The sequence below is a fragment of the Gadus macrocephalus genome, chromosome 21 (assembly GCF_031168955.1).
Source record: "Gadus macrocephalus chromosome 21, ASM3116895v1".
In the NCBI taxonomy this organism is placed as follows: Eukaryota; Metazoa; Chordata; class Actinopteri; order Gadiformes; family Gadidae; genus Gadus; species Gadus macrocephalus.
In genome coordinates, this window is record NC_082402.1 from 18618864 (window position 1) to 18636653 (window position 17790).

Genomic DNA, 17790 nt, shown 5'->3' on the forward strand with positions numbered 1-17790 from the left:
TTTTAATTACAAATGCTTAGGAAGAGTTACAGCAATATATTTTCTATAATCCAATCAAATGATTAAGACAAGACAGAATTTCCTTGGCCCTCAAAGGCATTCCGATTTTATTATGTGGCCACCAATGAAAAACAACTGTCAACCCCTGGTCCAACGTGTAGTACCTGGTCCAACGTGTAGGACCTGGTTTAACCTATAGGACCTGGTCCAACGTGTAGGACCTGGTCCAACGTGTAGTACCTGGTTTAACCTGTAGGACCTGGTCCAACCCGTAGGACCTGGTTTAACCCGTAGGACCAGGTTTAAGCCGTAGGACCTGTAGGACCTGGTTTAACCCGTAGGACCTGGTTTAACCTGGTTTAACCTGTAGGACCTGGTTTAACCTGTAGGACCTGGTTTAACCCGTAGGACCTGGTTTAACCCGTAGGACCTGGTTTAACCTGTAGGACCTGGTTTAACCCATAGGACCTGGTTTAACCTGTAGGACCTGGTTTAACCCGTAGGACCTGGTTTAACCTGTAGGAGCTGGTTTAACCCGTAGGACTTGGTTTAACCTGTAGGACCTTGCCTAACCTTTAGGACGTGGTCTTACGTGGGACGTGGGCCGCACTGGCGAGACACGCCCACGAGCTGCATAGGACCGGGATAGAACCGGGATGTGTTTGTTTGTAATAGTATAATAATAATACTTTTCTCGCTTTACACCAAAATATAACTAACAAACATGCCCGCTAACTTATATTATTATCCGTCCAAGATTTATGGATACATTTTCGGGTGTAGGGCAGTAAGTTAAAGTTTAGGTCAGTTCCTATAAAACAGACTCTCAGAAGATAGAGATCTCATTGAGATGAAGGATTAAGTATTAACAAGTATAAAGTCATAATGGAGCTAGTCAGTTGATTAACATTAGGGTTACAAAAGCAAAGGCTAGCCTATCCTGGATTGTCTTTAGACGTGAAATGCGAAAAATAGACATAAAGTATAATTCAAATATTAAAATAGCTATACAATGACAAAAAGAATACATGGTTGAGAAAGAATGTAACACACTAACAGTAATCAAAGTCTTATGTCAGGTAGTTGCCATGGCTTACGGATTCATCTGCAAAATGCATACACATGCGGTCTATATTTGTTCAGCTTTAGCCTAACACGTTGAAGTACTCCTTCTCACCATGTGTTGCATCCCAGATGACTGGTGGCCTTAAACTGGTGGTTCTCACATTGTCTACTGACCGTGTTACCGGCCCCTACTGGACTGACTGTGTTACCGGCCCCTACTGGACTGACCGTGTTACCGGCCCCTACCGGCCCTGAGCGGCGCTTCTTCATTCGGCAGTGGACTCATTTGCCTAATCTTTGCGGGTCTTTGGACAGCAGTGAAAGTGCAGACAACAAAGTGCTGACGGAACCTTTAGTTCTATTAAATGTTGTTCCTTGGACTAAAAGTTCTGGGATCTTGTCTTGAGGTCATGTCAATTATGACCTCAACATTTACAGCTCCACTATCCAGTTTGATTAAAGGCCAATTGATTATGGATTTTGAAGTATTTGTTAAACAATAGGGAAGGACATTCAAGGACAAGTCGGTACCAGCCAGGTGGTAGCCTGACAATGATAAGAAATTATTATTACATGACATGATTAATACACCTCTCCTCGAACCATCACCTTATCGTGGGGAGAGGTTTGTGTTTCCCTGTGAACCTGAGGACTGTGTTTTCTGGGGGCTGGTGCTCCTGGTAGGGTCTCCCAGGGCTGAGTGTTCTCAGGTGAGGAGCCAGACTAAGATAGCTCTTGATAGTTACCGGATGTAAGCAGCCTCCTTATTGCCCCCAATTGAAGTGAAATAATACCATTGCCCAAGGATAGTAGATAAACTTTCAGTGGACCCAACAGTCATCCTATAAGCATTCTTCCTGTACTGAGTAAAGTTATAGAAAAGATTCTTTATGTTCAGATTCAGGAATATTTCACCTCAAACGGTCTAACCACCAAATACCAACATGCATACAGACAGGGATATTCAACTAGCACTGCCCTAACACAGATGACCGATGATTGGTTAAGGGAAATTGACTACTCAAAGGTAGTGGCTGCAGTTATGCTAGACTTTAGCGCTGCTTTCGATGTTATCGATCATGAGCTGTTGATTAAAAAACGTATCTCTTATGGGTTTACACCCACTGCCGAAGAGCTATCTCTCTTCTAGAACACAGAGAGTCTATTACAATGGCAGCTTATCTCAGAGTAGCAGCCATTTAACTTGTGGTGTGCCTCAAGGAAGTTGTCTGGGACCTCTCCTCTTTTCTATTTTCACTAGTGACTTGTCTTCCGCTGTAAAAAATGCTAGTATTGTGATGTATGCTGATGATTCTACAATGTATTATGCAGCTAACACTCATAATGAACTCAATCAAGTTTTATCACAAGAACTCGAAACTGTGCATGATTGGATTACATCAAACAAGCTGGTCTTAAACATATCTAAAACAAGGGCATTATTTTTGGGTCTAGACACAGGTTGTCTGCTAGGCCAAAATTAGACTTGTATGTGGACAAAGTACCAATTGAACAAGTGGAGAAGGTACAATTACTTGGCATGGTCATTGATAACCATCTGACATGGTCAAAACAGATTGATAACGTCATTAGAAAAATGGGTGTTGAACCATATGTACCATCTCATATTCTTGAACAAGTGTGTCGATCTTTAATACTATCCCATCTGGACTACTGTTCAGTGGTATGGGCCTCAGCCACAAAAACAGTATTATTAAAACTACAAGTTGCCCAGAACAGGGCTGCTAGGCTTGTTCTTGGTTGCTCGTCAAGAACTAGCGTTCGTAAGATGCTGTCTAGTTTATCATGGCTTAGTGTTGAAAATAGGCTTGCCTCAAGCACAGTGACATTTCTTGGCAACACATTGCGGACACACAGACCTGAGTTCTTGAAAGAGCAAATTGTTCTTTGTAATACTGTGCATAAACACAATACAAGAAAGGCTAGCAATGGTGATATTGTGCAAGCTCATCCAAAAACCAATTTTCGGAAAAGAACAGTGCTTTACAGAGCAAGTAAAATTTGGAATGAATTGCCTCAAGATATGCGTCAAGAAAAAAGCAAAATATCCTTCAAAAGGAGAATAAAGGTGCACTTTTCTTAGTGGTTATATGGACGCTGCTTTTTGTAGGAACAATGTATGCTTTCATTCATGTTGTCTAGGATTACTATCAAGTATTCTAGTTTAAACTGTACTGTTTTAGTTATTTATTATACTGTATTAATAATTGCTGAACTTTTGTGATGTATTATGTATACTGTTATTATAGTTGTGTTTGTATGAACTGTATTTTAATACACTTAATAGTATTACTTGTAATGTGGATTTCATGTGGACCCCAGGAAGATTAGCAAACTGCTATGGCATAAGCTAATGGGGATCCTTTAATAAAATAAAATAAAAATGAAGCACAATAGGTTGTTTGTCTAAATCATTTTCACCGTTTGTGAAATACTCGGGATTGTATATTGTCAGCACATCTGAATAAAATTAACATGTGCAATAAAGGTAGCAAAATAAGATCATATAGATGGATTAAAGTACATATTTAGAGGTGCATTATTAGTGTTTTATGTATTATTCAGTGTATGGGAGAAGACCGTACCGGCCTTGCGCTCAGTTGGCGCTGAGTTGTTGAAAATAAGTTGTAAATAAGCCCCTTCAGGTCCCCCGTTTCACGTCGGTGTCCGGTTCACCCTGACTGGGCTTATTTTCCCGATAATGACCGGAGTTCTATTATCCCACTTAACGTCAATATTACTCTGTATGTGGAAGGGAAAATAGCTTTATTTGTAATATTATGCTGCTGTATTTTCAGAGACCCTACAAATATTTGAGTTTGCTGCTTTCATTGGAGCCAGACCTCTCCCTATGGGAGCTCAGCTCCCACTGGCTCCCACCTAACTCGAACCCTGGCCAAGCCCCTCCCTCTCACGCTGTGATTGGCCACCCACACAGATTGAAAGTTAACAGTTAAAAAAACTGGTTACAACGATAAAAAACAACACAAACACTTAAAGAGTTCCAGGCTACATGCTTTAATAACATTCAACATTAAAATATGAAAAGCAAACTATTTCAGTATTTTAGTTAGAGTTATAAGCCTGGTCCAAACTCAAATGCTGCTGCTTCGGTTAACCCTGCAGCAGCAGATGCCACAACCAGAGCTACGGAGAGTATAAAAGACACAACAGTAAACTGTGTGTGTGTGTGTGTGTGTGTGTGTGTGTGTGTGTGTGTGTGTGTGTGTGTGTGTGTGTGTGTGTGTGTGTGTGTGTGTGTGTGTGTGTGTGTGTGTGTGTGTGTGTGTGTGTGTGTGTGTGTGTGTCCAGTCCTCCCATATGAATGTGTATACCACATAACAAGTAGTCAACAGAAGACAATGTTTTTAATCCCACTGTATATGTCTTTGTTACTTTTAGATGACAACCCCTGACCAGCCTTTCGGACTGAGTGTAAGGCTAGGGAATTTAAAAACAGGCATCCTTGGTTAAAGTGGAGGGAAACAAAGTTAGGTAAATGTCAGCCAACATGCAGTTGGTATACACAATGGAAATTCATGAAGTTAATTACTATGCAAATGAGAGTATAGCTAATTCATGGTCATTTTTAAGGTGCAGTAATTTCAGACTTTTACACAATTAAATTACTGTATGGTATGTTAGATAACAACAGTTAAAGCTATAATTAGAGAAATTGAAAGAGTGGAACATTAATCTCCTTTTTATAAACAGTTCATCAAATTATTCTGAGTAGATTTTGACCTTGATTAGCAGGTGCTATTGCTACTATAGATAGACAAAGGACAACTTGTCATTTTTGTGTCCTATTTGTTCATACTGTTATTAAAACTGATAAGCCTATTCAGCTTTCCATGATTGTTGATAATCGTTGCACTCTTAAACCCATGCAGCGGGTCGTAGACCCCTGCGTTAGTGAGTGGGGTGCGACACCCCATAAGCGCCACACACGTACACATACCGGCGGGACGGGTGTGTACGAGGCTGGGAGGGAACCATCACGAGTATACCCACCACAATAAATATGCCACATAACATGGACATGTTATGTGGCATATAACATGAACATGTATTAAATGCAGGATATATGCGTGGATGTTACAGAAAATTAAATAATGGCCATAGGTCGTAAAGAAGTGAACATGGATGTATATGATAACTGTGGGAAAGGGGAGGGGGGGGGAAGGGGGCGGACCATAGGATTGTTGTTTTGATGAATCCTGTGCAGCCCACTCCCCCTTCTGAAGTCAAAACTAATCGCCCGATTGAAATGCATTGCTTTAATATTTAATTAATTATTAGTAGACCATGTAGCTATTATCGTTATAACAAGATCTCTATCTGACCATTGACAATCCACATACACCAATCCAATCAACGAAGAGGGTTGTAACACCAACAAACACGCTGTCGTTTTTCCATGGGGAATGTGGTTCGGGTATGACAAAATTGTAATATTTATAATATAAAAACTAGCCTATACGTAGGCCTACAGCATACATTTGACATGTATATAGAGTTAGACTATTATGCATAAGGTTATAGGCCGAATTCGGTTAATTTGAAGGCACTGCTGGCCCACAACTAGATCGTCTCGTTATACGCTTTATGAATTAATTATATTTAAATTATAATAACCATGTAGCCTTTATTTTCTTGGCGTTATCATTACATCCTTCCTCGTTACATCGATATAAATTATGGTTATAACGAGATCTGTATCTGACCATTGACCATCCTCTCGGAAATGAATGAAATTCATATTGACGGTATGGCACTACATCCCTATTCTCGCCGGCCCTTCTTGAATTTAATAGACCACTTTCGTTGCTTCAGGAGGTCTGGTAGTCTCTGTATATAATAATGAATAAATATAAATGTGTATGTATGTATATATATATATATATTATATATATATATATATATATACAGACATACCCATTTATATATGTATTTATTGTATACGGAGATTACCAGACAACAAAATAAATAAATATATAGGCCTATATTTGTATAAATATGTGTGTATATATATATATATATATAAATACAAATACATATTTATAGATATTCATTTATATCTTTATGTATATTTATTTATGGAGACCACCAAACCTCCTCGAAGCAATGAAAATGGTCTATTAAATTCAAGATGGGTGCATGGGCGAGAACAGGGACATAGTGCCATACCGTCAGTTGACTTGTAACCGAAAGGTTGCTAGTTCGATCCCCAGCTCCTCCTAGCTGAGTGTTGATGTGTCCCTGAGCAAGACACTTAACCCTAACTGCACCTGACGAGCCGGCTGTCGCCTTGCATGGTTGACTCTGCTGTTGGTGTGTCAATGTGTGTATTAACTGATGTAAGTCGCTTTGGATAAAAGTGCCTGCTAATGGCCCTAATTGTAATTGTAAAAACAAGCCTAGTGCTAACAGACAGGAAATTAAATCACAAGTGCCACTCCTAAGGCTGCTGTACTAGGCATCTGGAACACACAATGGGGCTCTAGTGAGACTACAAGCACTAGGTCCTCATTTTCAAACACGCCTACAGGGGTGGAACCAACCGACGTTGAAGTCGCTCAGGAGGAACTATGAGTTTCATTGTTGACATATTTTAGTTGTTGTAAAAAATAAATGCTTTAAAGTCACGTTGTTGTAGTCCTTAGTAGTTTTAGGTAGTTTCTGGTGCCATCCATTTGTATGGTTCGCCCGCCCGAACAAGTCGTAAGGTGTAAATCTCCAAGATTCTTTTGCGGCATTTCACAGAGGCACACCCCCTTTTGGTCGTAGTAGTGTAAACCTTCCCACTCATAGTTCTGAGTAGAGAGTTCAGTGAAGCTGACCGCAGTGTTGGGAAAGTTCACTTACTACATGAACTAGTACGAAGTTCAGTTCAGATATTTTTAAATGAACTAGTTCATTTGATAGTTCATAATTCATCATTTTAATTTTGGAAGTTCACACTTCCAAAATTTAACTAGTTCATAGTTATTTTTTTCAATATGTTGCTGCGAGCCATTATCTTTCAAAATTATTGCCACAGCCCATATAGAACCACAGACAGCAATTTTATCAGTTTTAACACTGAACCTATGAGTCAGATTTCATCTTCATGTCCAATTTTGAAACTTTCACTTCCGTGCTTGACGAACGCATGCGTGCACACGTGGAAACAGTTGGTATAGATGAGAATAACAATAAAATGTGACACTGAATTTGAAACCGCACATTGTAATTGCTGCATCTATTATCAAAATATTTATTAGTAATACAGTGAAAAGAAGGAGAAAATCACATTGCCATGTTGATTTACGGTGTGTGCCCCTAAAATTTCTGGTTGTGCCCCTAAAATGTTCTGTTAGGGGCCACGCTATTGGCTGGTTTAACACAATGACGACAGAGAAGCGACGGCAAGCAGCCAATCTCGTACAGAGTCAGTTGAACTAGGCCCGTTGATCACGCCTTGTGCTGAAGAAAATGACGGCAGCTTCCCCAGACCAACGTGCAATCTACGATTGAGCTTGGTCTGGCAATAGCCAGACTAGGAGCGTGCCCTTATTTAACATGCCCGGTATGAAAGGTTTCAAAGACTGGGAATGTTAAAATATTCTATGAAATTTAAAACTGGCCAATTCATTCGTTAGAGTTGGATTTAAACTCAAAGGACCACTATTGGAGTGGAACACATTGGAACGAAATTGTTTAACACTAGGAATTGGGGAATACTGTTTAACAATATTCCCCAAACTCGGATATGATCAGAACAGCCGGTCAGATGAAATTGATCAACAGAATAACTATTTTTGCATGCCATAGGCCGGCGTGCAGTTGTTAGATTGCACTTAACATGTTACAAACAGAATCGAAAAGTCTGAGTGTGAATTGGGTCGGTGGGGATTTTGGGAGTGACTGGAGAAGGGCCTTATGCCTTGGGCCAAAGATCCACAGCGAATGAGGGTCGGCAACTGTCCCCAATGACCCCAATGACAACCCCAAGAACACCATCCCAACCCTGAAGCATGGAGGTGGAAGCATAATTCTTTAGGGATGCTTTTCTGCAAAGGGGACAGGACGACTGCACCGTATTGTGGGGAGGATGGATGGGGCCATGTATCGCGAGATCTTGGCAAACAACCTCCTTCCCTCAGTAAGAGCATTGAAGATGGGTTGTGGCTGGGTCTTCCAGCATGACAACGACCCGAAACACACAGCCAGGGCAACTAAGGAGTGGCTCCGTAAGAAGCAGCTCAAGGTCCTGGAGTGGCCTAGCCAGTCTCCGGGCCTGAACCCAATAGAAAAAAGATGGAGGGAGCTGAAAGTCCGTATTGCCCAGCGAGAGCCCCGAAACCTGAAGGATCTGGAGAAGGTCTGTATGGAGGAGTGGGCCAAAATCCCTGCTGCAGAGTGTGCAAACCTGGTCAAGAACTACAAGAAACGTATGATCTCTTTAATTGCAAACAAAGGTTTCTGTACCAAATATTAAGTTCTGCTTTTCTGATGCATCAAATACTTATGTCATGCAATAAAATGCAAATTAATTACTTAAAAATCATACGTGATTTTCTGGATTTTTGTTTTAGATTCCGTCACTCACAGTTGAAGTTTACCTATGATAACAATTACAGACTTCTACATGCTTTGTAAGTGGGGAGACTTGCAAAATCGGCAGTGTATCAAATACTTGTACTCCCCACTCTGTGACACTTTCAATACAGATTCATGTTTCCACTGGTGAAATGCTCCTTAAATCACGTAATTCATAGTTGACCTTTTTTAACTAACTACACCCTGACAACCTTCACACAGCCATTAAATATTAGGGCATTTTATTATGCTCTGTCCCTTTTAGGGGGACATAGCAGTTAATGCGAAATCAACCGTGTTCTTATGAAACATGGAAGACGTTTAAGAGCTATTTATAGATGTAAAAGAAAGGTACCGTTGGGTACCGGTAAAGAAGTGCACTTTCTTGGTTGTCTAGGATGAAAGGGTTTGACACCGATATTTTGACGATTGGTCCCGTCTCGGGTATTTGGCTCATTTAGAATCGCCTCCGACTGCTTCAGAATGGATGGCTATGGGCATTCAAAAACCTCTCCTTAAAACAACCCTAAACGATTCTTGATGTTCCAAATAAAGTATCGTTAAGAAATAGTTTGTCCTGTTTCATTTGCATTTTGTAAATTCCATTGGTTTCTGTTGGAAAATCAATGGGACAGTAACCATCCAAGTGTCGTGTTTAAGACTGTCGTTGGAAAATGCTTCTCAACAATGTTACTAGAATCAAGACAAAGAATTCACTAAGCTGTTGAAAATGTGTATTTATTGATTTACAAAAGGCAAAACATAACACCGCTTAAATAATTTGGTTTCATGTGAAACCTAGAAAGGTACTGTCAGTTTCCAGGGACGGAGGCCCATCTGTCCCTGGAGGCTTTTGTACACATTTATAGCATCATCTCAAAGCTGGAAGAATGCATCTGCTCCAACATAGCAAGGAGCATTGGATACAGATACTAGCTCCAAACATTTGAGTTCGGAAATTGGTTCAAATGAATGACAATTTTTGTGACCATGTCTTTTATGTATTGCTTTTTATACATTGGCAGTAATTATTTTTTGGGATCTAAATATCACGACTGATTAAAATTCTGAATAATATTTGAAGGGGCCCAAAACATGTAAATTAATTTATTTTAATAGATATATAAAATATTTAAAATAAATATCTGTGGTTCAACGGAGCACTAGTGTTTTGTTTCTTTACTGGTTTTAAAATGTTTTGCTTGGTGACAATGCATGTAAGTACACAATTAATCCAAATAATTGCACACAACTGTTAAAAAAAAGACTATTTAATTCAAACAAGGAATATAATGTAAACTAAAAGTAAATCAGGGAGTTAGAATGACAACCTGACCATGTCACATGTACTTTAATTCCTTCCATTGTCTACTTGTTAGTGTTCACGTGTGTTGGCCAGAGGAATGTGTGCTGGATTCTTCCAGACCTTGTCTCCCTTACCCACCCAAGTGTCAAATCACTGAAGGTTATGCTTCATAACAGTGATACGGAGTGAGACAGGTGACACAGATATCTACAGTAATCTTGTTTACAATAAATTCTGCCATGACCCAGTGATTCTAATTAAGGTATTTACGAGTTGAATCTAAAACAAACCCTGAATAAAGTTTCCACATGCTGGCCATGGAATGAAACAGCTTCTGATGGACCTCTGCTCATTGAGTATTCAAACAATTAAAATGTAGGAGTTGAATCCACAAATTTTAATACAATTAACTTTTAAAATATAAAGTAATGCAGAAAAGAGCATAAAACATAAAATGATTTCAGTATCCTATTACATTTTTTTTAAAATGAGCAAAAATAATTTTCTTCCCCAACCCAGCAACAATCCTGTAACCAAAGTATATTCCCCCCATTGGGATGTCATTCGCTGAATTGTATATCTCACTGGATTAAACAAAAAGTTTTTACAGTGCTTTACCATTATACATTTACATTAGATCTTAAACAGGGGAAACAAATTAGGCCATAAAAGTCTCTGCTATTGCTACCACACAGCTATGTGATAGGAGCATCATCCAGTTACTCAATTATTAAAAAGGAAGGAAAGTGCCCCAGCCCACCATAACTAACTACAATTCTCAACATCCGAGCGCCAAAGTAATATTGTCTTCCGACGTAATAATAGGTTCTTTCTTTTTGTCGGATAATGAAAGCATGAGGAAAAATTAAGTAATTGTATAGGTGAATGGCTTACAACTGTATGCGAGTGATTTTTGGGGAGGGGGGGAGGGATGAGTGTTTCATACAAGCCACTGGGATAATGAGGGTTGTGATGGCTGTAGTCTATTTAGTGTTGAGCTCATTCTCCAGCTCCATGAGCTTGCGCGATGCCTTGACCTTGTTGGACACCTCCTTGCCCTGGGAGAACAGCCGCTGTCGCTCCTTGAAGGTCATGCTCTCTGGAGCTCCTGGAGCCGCGTTCTCCTGCTCCTGGCTGAGGGGAGGGGGAATAAATACTTCAAGAAACTAAAAAGCAAGCCATATCTGATGAAAACATCTATTTATGACAATTGCTTTCAAAAAAAGGTTTTGACTTGAACTGATTGAGGTCTGCGATGAACATGGCTGGCAGCAAAGCCCTGTCTCACCCTTTGGTCCACTTGTCCTTGAAGACCTCTCCCGTTCCTACAAGTCCTGCAGGGTTTCCAGTGTACGAATCAAATCCTGTACAATAGGTTAGGGGGTCAGTAAGTATCACTCTTAGTCAACCTCTCCTCACAGACATTCTTCGGCATTGGCAAGCTGCTGTGTACCATTTAAAAATTAGTCCACATGAAAATATTCTAGATCTGTTGGATCTGTACATTTCGAATTGATTCCTTTTCTTAAACTTGTGTCTTTTATAAATGGTACTCTGCAGCTTGTCTTGTAGGATGTACAATAGTTACGTCACCAAAGAGATCCTAAAGACCAGATGAAGAAAGAACACTAGACGAGCATGAAGTTAACTATGCTTTATCATACAAGAAACACAAGGCCAGAAGAAGAGAAGAAGACGGCTGTGTTAGAGGAGAGCAAACAGAGTTAAAATGTTGGTTACAAAGCTAATCCGAAAGAGTGAGGCATCAGTTGAACATTAAAACATTGGTCATGGTAACTCAGTTTTGGCCACCCCTTTTAGTTGTTTGGAATTTTTCAGATGGAAAACCAGCTAAGTAGAGATACAAGTCTAGTACAATTGTACATCTTAGCCCAATATACCAGGGAGTTGAATAGGTCAATGTTTGGCATTATAGGTGACCATGACCATTGCCCAATACACAACTTAAGTTTGGCTCACATGCCCCTGCGTCATTCTGCAAGCGTGGACTGAATTGTATCCCATATAATGGTTCAACGTCGACAATATTAGGACTTGTATCGAAGATATTCCTGGACAAAGCAAAAGGCTAATAAATGTATTAATTCAGCCTCACTACTACCCACATTCCATAAAACACATGGTGTCCAGAGTATATGTGGGAGTTGACATTTGTTGACTTTATTAATGGAGGGAATGGAGAAGGGCGGCTAGATTGATTGGGTTTCAATGAGACACAATTCATACCGACGCAGTGGCTCATGTTTTCACCTGACATAATGAGCTGATCCGTTACGCTGGCAGCTCTGAGGAGCTAGCACTGTAGTTTACATCATTTCTGGTTTCTCACTCAAATTGAATGTATCGTTTATTCAGTCATCTCCGTTAAAAGTTCTTATAAGGAGGAAAAGAGAAGTGACTCCAAAATGTATTAATCAATGTGCTATGTGCTCTCAAATATGCCAGCATAACGTAAATGGCTAAGAATGTCTTATGGAAGTAGTGAGTGAGGCGGAGGAGATTCAGGTTCTGATGGTCCCTTGAAACCCTGCCAAAAAGACCCATGGGAGTTGGGTTTAGCCAAGCAAGCAGCCCTTTCATGTCTAAAAAGCTAGAAATGAGCCACACACATGCAGACTACCAGAAAAATATAAGAAAATTCAGCACATAGTTTGGTCTGAAACAGACACTAAGAAGTGTGTCAGAAGTCCATGTCAGAAGAAGTGACATTGAAGGCAGAGCAACCAGTAGATAGACAAGGCCAGACCCACAACAAGGAAGGATGAACAAAGAAAAACATTTAAAAGAAAGACGTCAAGAATAAGTAAGAAATCAGGGCACCGCCCGGATCAAGATGAAGCTCAGCGCAAGCAGTAAAAAGCAATGGCTACCAAAGCTGATTATTTGAGGGCAGTAATTATTTTGTTGAGGTGCAGTGGCGTGACAGAGGCATCCTTGTGGAGGAGAGAACAGCGGGGTGAAGCAATGGGATTTGCAACCGGTTTATTTAGGAATGAAGGGGGATTAAGGGAGATGAAGGGGGGCTGAAGTTAGTGGGCGGATTCCCCTTAAACATCCCCTTACAGGGCTAGTAATGAGTCTAGGACCAAAAATGTGCATTTTCTTTGCCTAATGGTAGATATAAGTGTATGCATGAGACACCATTTGTGTTTGGCTGTTCAAATTGTGCAGTCCAATGCCCTATGGCAGAACTCTGCCATAGGGCATTAGACTGGCCTACCACACACACACACACACACACACACACACACACACACACACACACACACACACACACACACACACACACACACACACACACACACACACACACACACACACACACACACACACACACACACACACACACACGTCACTAGAGACCTGCAAGGCTTGGTAGGTACTTTGTACTCCTATTAATTTGTGTGGTAATTTGTGGTAAAGTGAATGGAAATAGTCAATGTGATCAATGAGGCTGAGAAAGCCATGAGTGTATCTTATTTCCCTGAACCGTCCCCAAGCACCAAGCATGGCCGTGGGCAGGCAGATAAGCAACTTGCTGAACCCTCCCTAAGCATGGCCATGTGCAGGCAGATAAGCAGCTCGCTGCAACACAGCAGCAACCAAACAGACAAGAGGCGGCGAGCGACAACACCAACAGTACTGTGATTGGTCTGGAGTGGTGTTACTCGAGTTGGGGATTTGGGCGGTCGGGCAGTGTCGGAGCTACGGTAGCTTATTTTGTACTGGCCACTAATAATGACCATCTGATTGGAAGAAGGCATTTGGGTATGAAGGACAGAAAGAGGGTAAACCTACAAAAGAACAACACAAACAATACAGAACAAATACGAAGGGCATCGGATCTGAAGAGACCGACCACACTTAAAAAAAATAGACACAAATAGATGGGGATGATTGACTAATATCTACAGAAAAGGTCAATTTTGACGAAATTTTGAAAAAGAGAAGAAGTTGGGTCAAAATTATTGCCCCTGCTGGAAGTCGGCTACACCACAGACTAGTGGACTAAGGGGGGGAGGCGCCGTGACGAGCTCCTCCTCTCGCTCTACCTTTCAGGAAGCTGGGTTTGGTGTGAGGGGGAGGGGCGTGGCCTGTACTGTTGGAGTTGTTGACTGGCAGCTGAAACGAGCTCGACAGGAAGATGCCGTCAGACAATGGGCGGGGCTTGCGGGCAGTTGGCGGCGGCCGAGGCTTCCCGGGCCCTGAGACCGGGAGGTCTCCGTACGACTTCCGGGTCGCCGACAGCTTGGGCTGACCTGATAGGGCGCTGGCCCTGGAGGCCTCCTCTCCTTCCTCATCGTCTTCCTCGTCACCTGCGTAGGACACGAATGTGGCGGTGTAGAGCGCGTCGGGGGAGACCACCTGGGTTTTGAGGTAGGAGGTGTTTCTCTGTGGGGGGGGCGGGGGCGTGTTAGTGGGGGGCTCGGGGGGCTGGTAGTCCCGGGGGAGGGGCGGCCGGTACAGACCACCAGGCTCCTCGGGCGTCAGCAGCTTCCTCTCTGCCTCGTCGTGCTGCCGGCGGCGCCCCGCCTCCAGACGATTGTAGTACTCCTCCTCCTGTCTCCTCTACGCACAGGAGTAGGACAACCTGTTAGTCAGCCCTCAGTTCAGGACAGGGCGGTCCTACCACTGCCACCACCGGGTACCCACTGACAACGGCCACAAAGACTGGGCCCACCCTCCCCTCCGCTGGAGCCCGGCTAACGGCCTGGATGCCTTCGGAGCAAAGCCTAGTACGTGCATGAGAACCCCCAGAGGTAGGCTGAATAGAAGAAGAGCTAATCGGACCCAGGAAAAGGAGAATCTATGTCCCGTTGTTAGCGTGGATATGTGATCGACGATATGTGGTCCGCCGGGTGTTGAGGTCCATCAACGTCTGGGTGAAAGTTTCTTGGTTGTCAAGGCTCTCCCCAAGGATGACTCCGGCCCAAAGGGACCCGTTGACAGGAGGCCACGAGGTGTGTCGGAGCGCTGGTGTGTGCGTGGGGGTGGAGTGGGGAAGTGCTTATGCTGAATACCGATGCCCTGTCCCTTCCCTACACCCTGACATTTTGGAGGCCTTCTTTGATGCAGTGGTTACGTAGTTTTGAGGTAACAAATTAGTTAGCGTGGAGTCTCCGTGGTTGATGGCTGGTTTAAGCAGCCATCAAGAGCTTGGATCACCTTATGCATGCATCACCGTCCTCAAACTGGGGTATTGACCTAAGACGCCTGAACTGATTTTAAATCTTTAGATTAATGTTGCGATAAGTACCATTTCAACTAGCTCATAGCTTAAAATCACCTGGAAATATCTGTAGTCATTTTTGATCCATGGTGATTTCAATGTTTTCAATATAATCACATCCAATAACTGATAAAAAAATGACGGCCTGTCCCACTCCGTTTACAAGAATCTTGCCATTGACACTCCTAAACCCACTAGCAACATTCATAGTTAGCTGAGCTACGCTAGTTCAAGGCACAACGTTAGAGTGGACGGCCCCTGGGAGGAGCTAAATCGTTCACAATGCTACTCGAAGTAACAGCAACATATCAAAACATTTGTGCACTTCATATTGGCGATCATTGTAGAAATTCAAATCTAAAGGCTTTCTGGGTTACAGCTTGTGCACACATCTTAAGTCGCACATTCCAAGAGATTCCAAACTATTATACGTTTCTTAATTAACGCATTGCTAAGACCAGACTATTGTCCATTTGTGGTCTTCACGATGCAATGTTTTTCATAGTAAAATGCATGTTTTCAACCCAACTCATACAGCCAGCGTCTGCATGCCCTTTTTCAAGGACTGCCATCTGAAGGACTGCCATCTGAAGGACTGCCATCTGAAGGGCAAAACGCCACTACCTCGACACGGGGGAGGAATGGAAGAGAATGTCAGGGTAGGAACACTATCGGGACAGGGCTTTGTGTACATATATGGATGGATGAGAATGCTGGCCTGAGGGTTGCGGATGGACATATTTAACAGTGGGTTTGGGTAAGGTGGGAGAGAAGCAGCAATTTCGGGTAATGGTTTTTGAATCGATGCTGAATGAAAATGGTTCCAACACATAAATGAATAACGAACAGATATTTGCTTTTGCTAACCCCAAAAACTTAAACAATGAAATAATGACTCAAACAAATAAAGCACTGGCTAAAACATCCACAGCACCACGCGATGGGGGCTCCATGCTTAAAGTGACAACACACACTACAGGGGGAAAGGGACACAGGGGGGCAACATGCAACTCAACATCTTATAGACATATCTGTACACTCATACATTTAATTATTTAGTGATATAGATATTTACATATATATATATACACATATATATATATATACATATATATATATATAAGGGTGTGTGTGTGTGTGTGTGTATTTTGACCTAGTCGATTGAAATTGATCAATAAAGCAATTCATACCAAGGTTAAAGAGCCATTGAACCCAAAACAACATTTTGGGGGTTTTAAACATGGTAATTTGTCTTAGTGATAAATAGCATAGATTACTATGTTTACTATAATTTGTTACTGAAATTAGTTCCCAATTTAGAGAAATCAAAGGTGTGTAATCCGCCATGGTGTGTGGAAGGTGAAGCGCTCTCTGAGCAGCGGTTTGTTTAACGTCCGTGACCGAGTGACGGTGAGGCTTCCTGGACACCTATAGTACAACATGTAGTATAACATCCAACATTGCTTAACAACACTCAATTAAACGCTACACAACGACGGTGGGTTGTAACCACTGGGATAACACGCCCCCCTCTTTCCTAAATCTCTCAGCCCAAAACATTTTACTTTAATCCCAGTCTAGAATTCCATCTGAATCAGTGGATGACTGGCTCTTTAAGGGTCATCACCACTCCGTGTTCACCGGGCGTGCTCACTCCCACTTGCTGGAGATGTTGTTCAGAGCCCTGGGGTTTCTAATCCCCAGTTTGTTGCACACATACACCAACAACATTCACATTCACCTTGGCTACCGACAACATACCAATGCTTAAAATAGCCCAAGTAAGCTTAGCTAATAATCACATACCAACATCTGAGAAGAGTGACACCTGTAGTTGTAGCTACATCCCATTGTAGTGGACATTCAAAAGTTATTTTTGTGTTTACTTTTATCATCCCGTCTTCTTTATTTATTTTATCAATTGGACAATGCGTCTGTTGGTCTTTGTAACAAATCCCACCAACAGTGGCTGGTTGGGAACACGTCCCCGAGAAACGGTGTGAACACGCCCCGTGAGACTAGAGTGGTGAGCACTGGCATCGTGGAAGATTTAGACTGAAGCCTCATCAACCGAGTATTCCCACAGACAATGTTAACAGTCCTTGTGTTTCTAGGCCTTCCTAGAAACACAGCCCAACATACCTTCTGATCTGCCTCGCGCCGGGCCCTCTCCTCCTCCCTCCAGCTCCTCTCCTCCTCCTGCTTGGCCCGCTCCTCCACCTCCCTCCAGCTCCTCTCCTCCTCCTGCTTGGCCCGCTCCTCCACCTCCCGCTTGCGGATCTCCTCCAGCTGCTGCTTGCGCCGACGCTCCTCGTCCTGCAGCTGCTCGGCACGGCAGCCCAGGAGGGCCACGGAGCGGCGGGGAGGACGAAGGCATCGTTAGGGAGGGATCAGTGGGCACAGAGCTGACCACAGACGGACATTAGCTGAGGGCTAACTAAATGCCTGCTTAGATGTTTCCGTGCAGAGCTAGGCTTCAGTTGTAACAGCAACACACATGCGCCCACACACGGCGTGCAACTTGCACACACAAACACATCACAAAAAACATGCAAATTACCCA

At 42.4% G+C, this 17790-nt stretch overlaps 2 protein-coding genes across 19 annotated transcripts in view; one reads left to right on the forward strand and one right to left on the reverse strand.

The window, feature by feature from the left end:
- Nucleotides 1–17790, forward strand: part of ift172 (intraflagellar transport 172) — a 516193-nt gene that overhangs the window by 208959 nt on the left and 289444 nt on the right. The gene's annotated exons all lie outside the window — the stretch shown is intronic.
- afdna (afadin, adherens junction formation factor a) overlaps nucleotides 9393–17790 on the reverse strand; it is a 114436-nt gene continuing 106038 nt past the window's right edge. For 16 of the 18 annotated variants that reach the window (XM_060041888.1, XM_060041890.1, XM_060041889.1 and 13 more), the window contains 4 exons: nucleotides 17370–17549; nucleotides 14050–14566; nucleotides 11265–11340; nucleotides 9393–11110 (listed from right to left, as the gene is read on the reverse strand). In XM_060041888.1, the coding sequence (XP_059897871.1) occupies nucleotides 10960–11110; nucleotides 11265–11340; nucleotides 14050–14566; nucleotides 17370–17549 (924 nt within the window). In that variant the 3' untranslated portion in view covers nucleotides 9393–10959. The remainder of the gene's footprint in view (nucleotides 11111–11264; nucleotides 11341–14049; nucleotides 14567–17369; nucleotides 17550–17790) is intronic. The other 2 variants (XM_060041896.1, XM_060041897.1) reach the window with 2 other exon arrangements.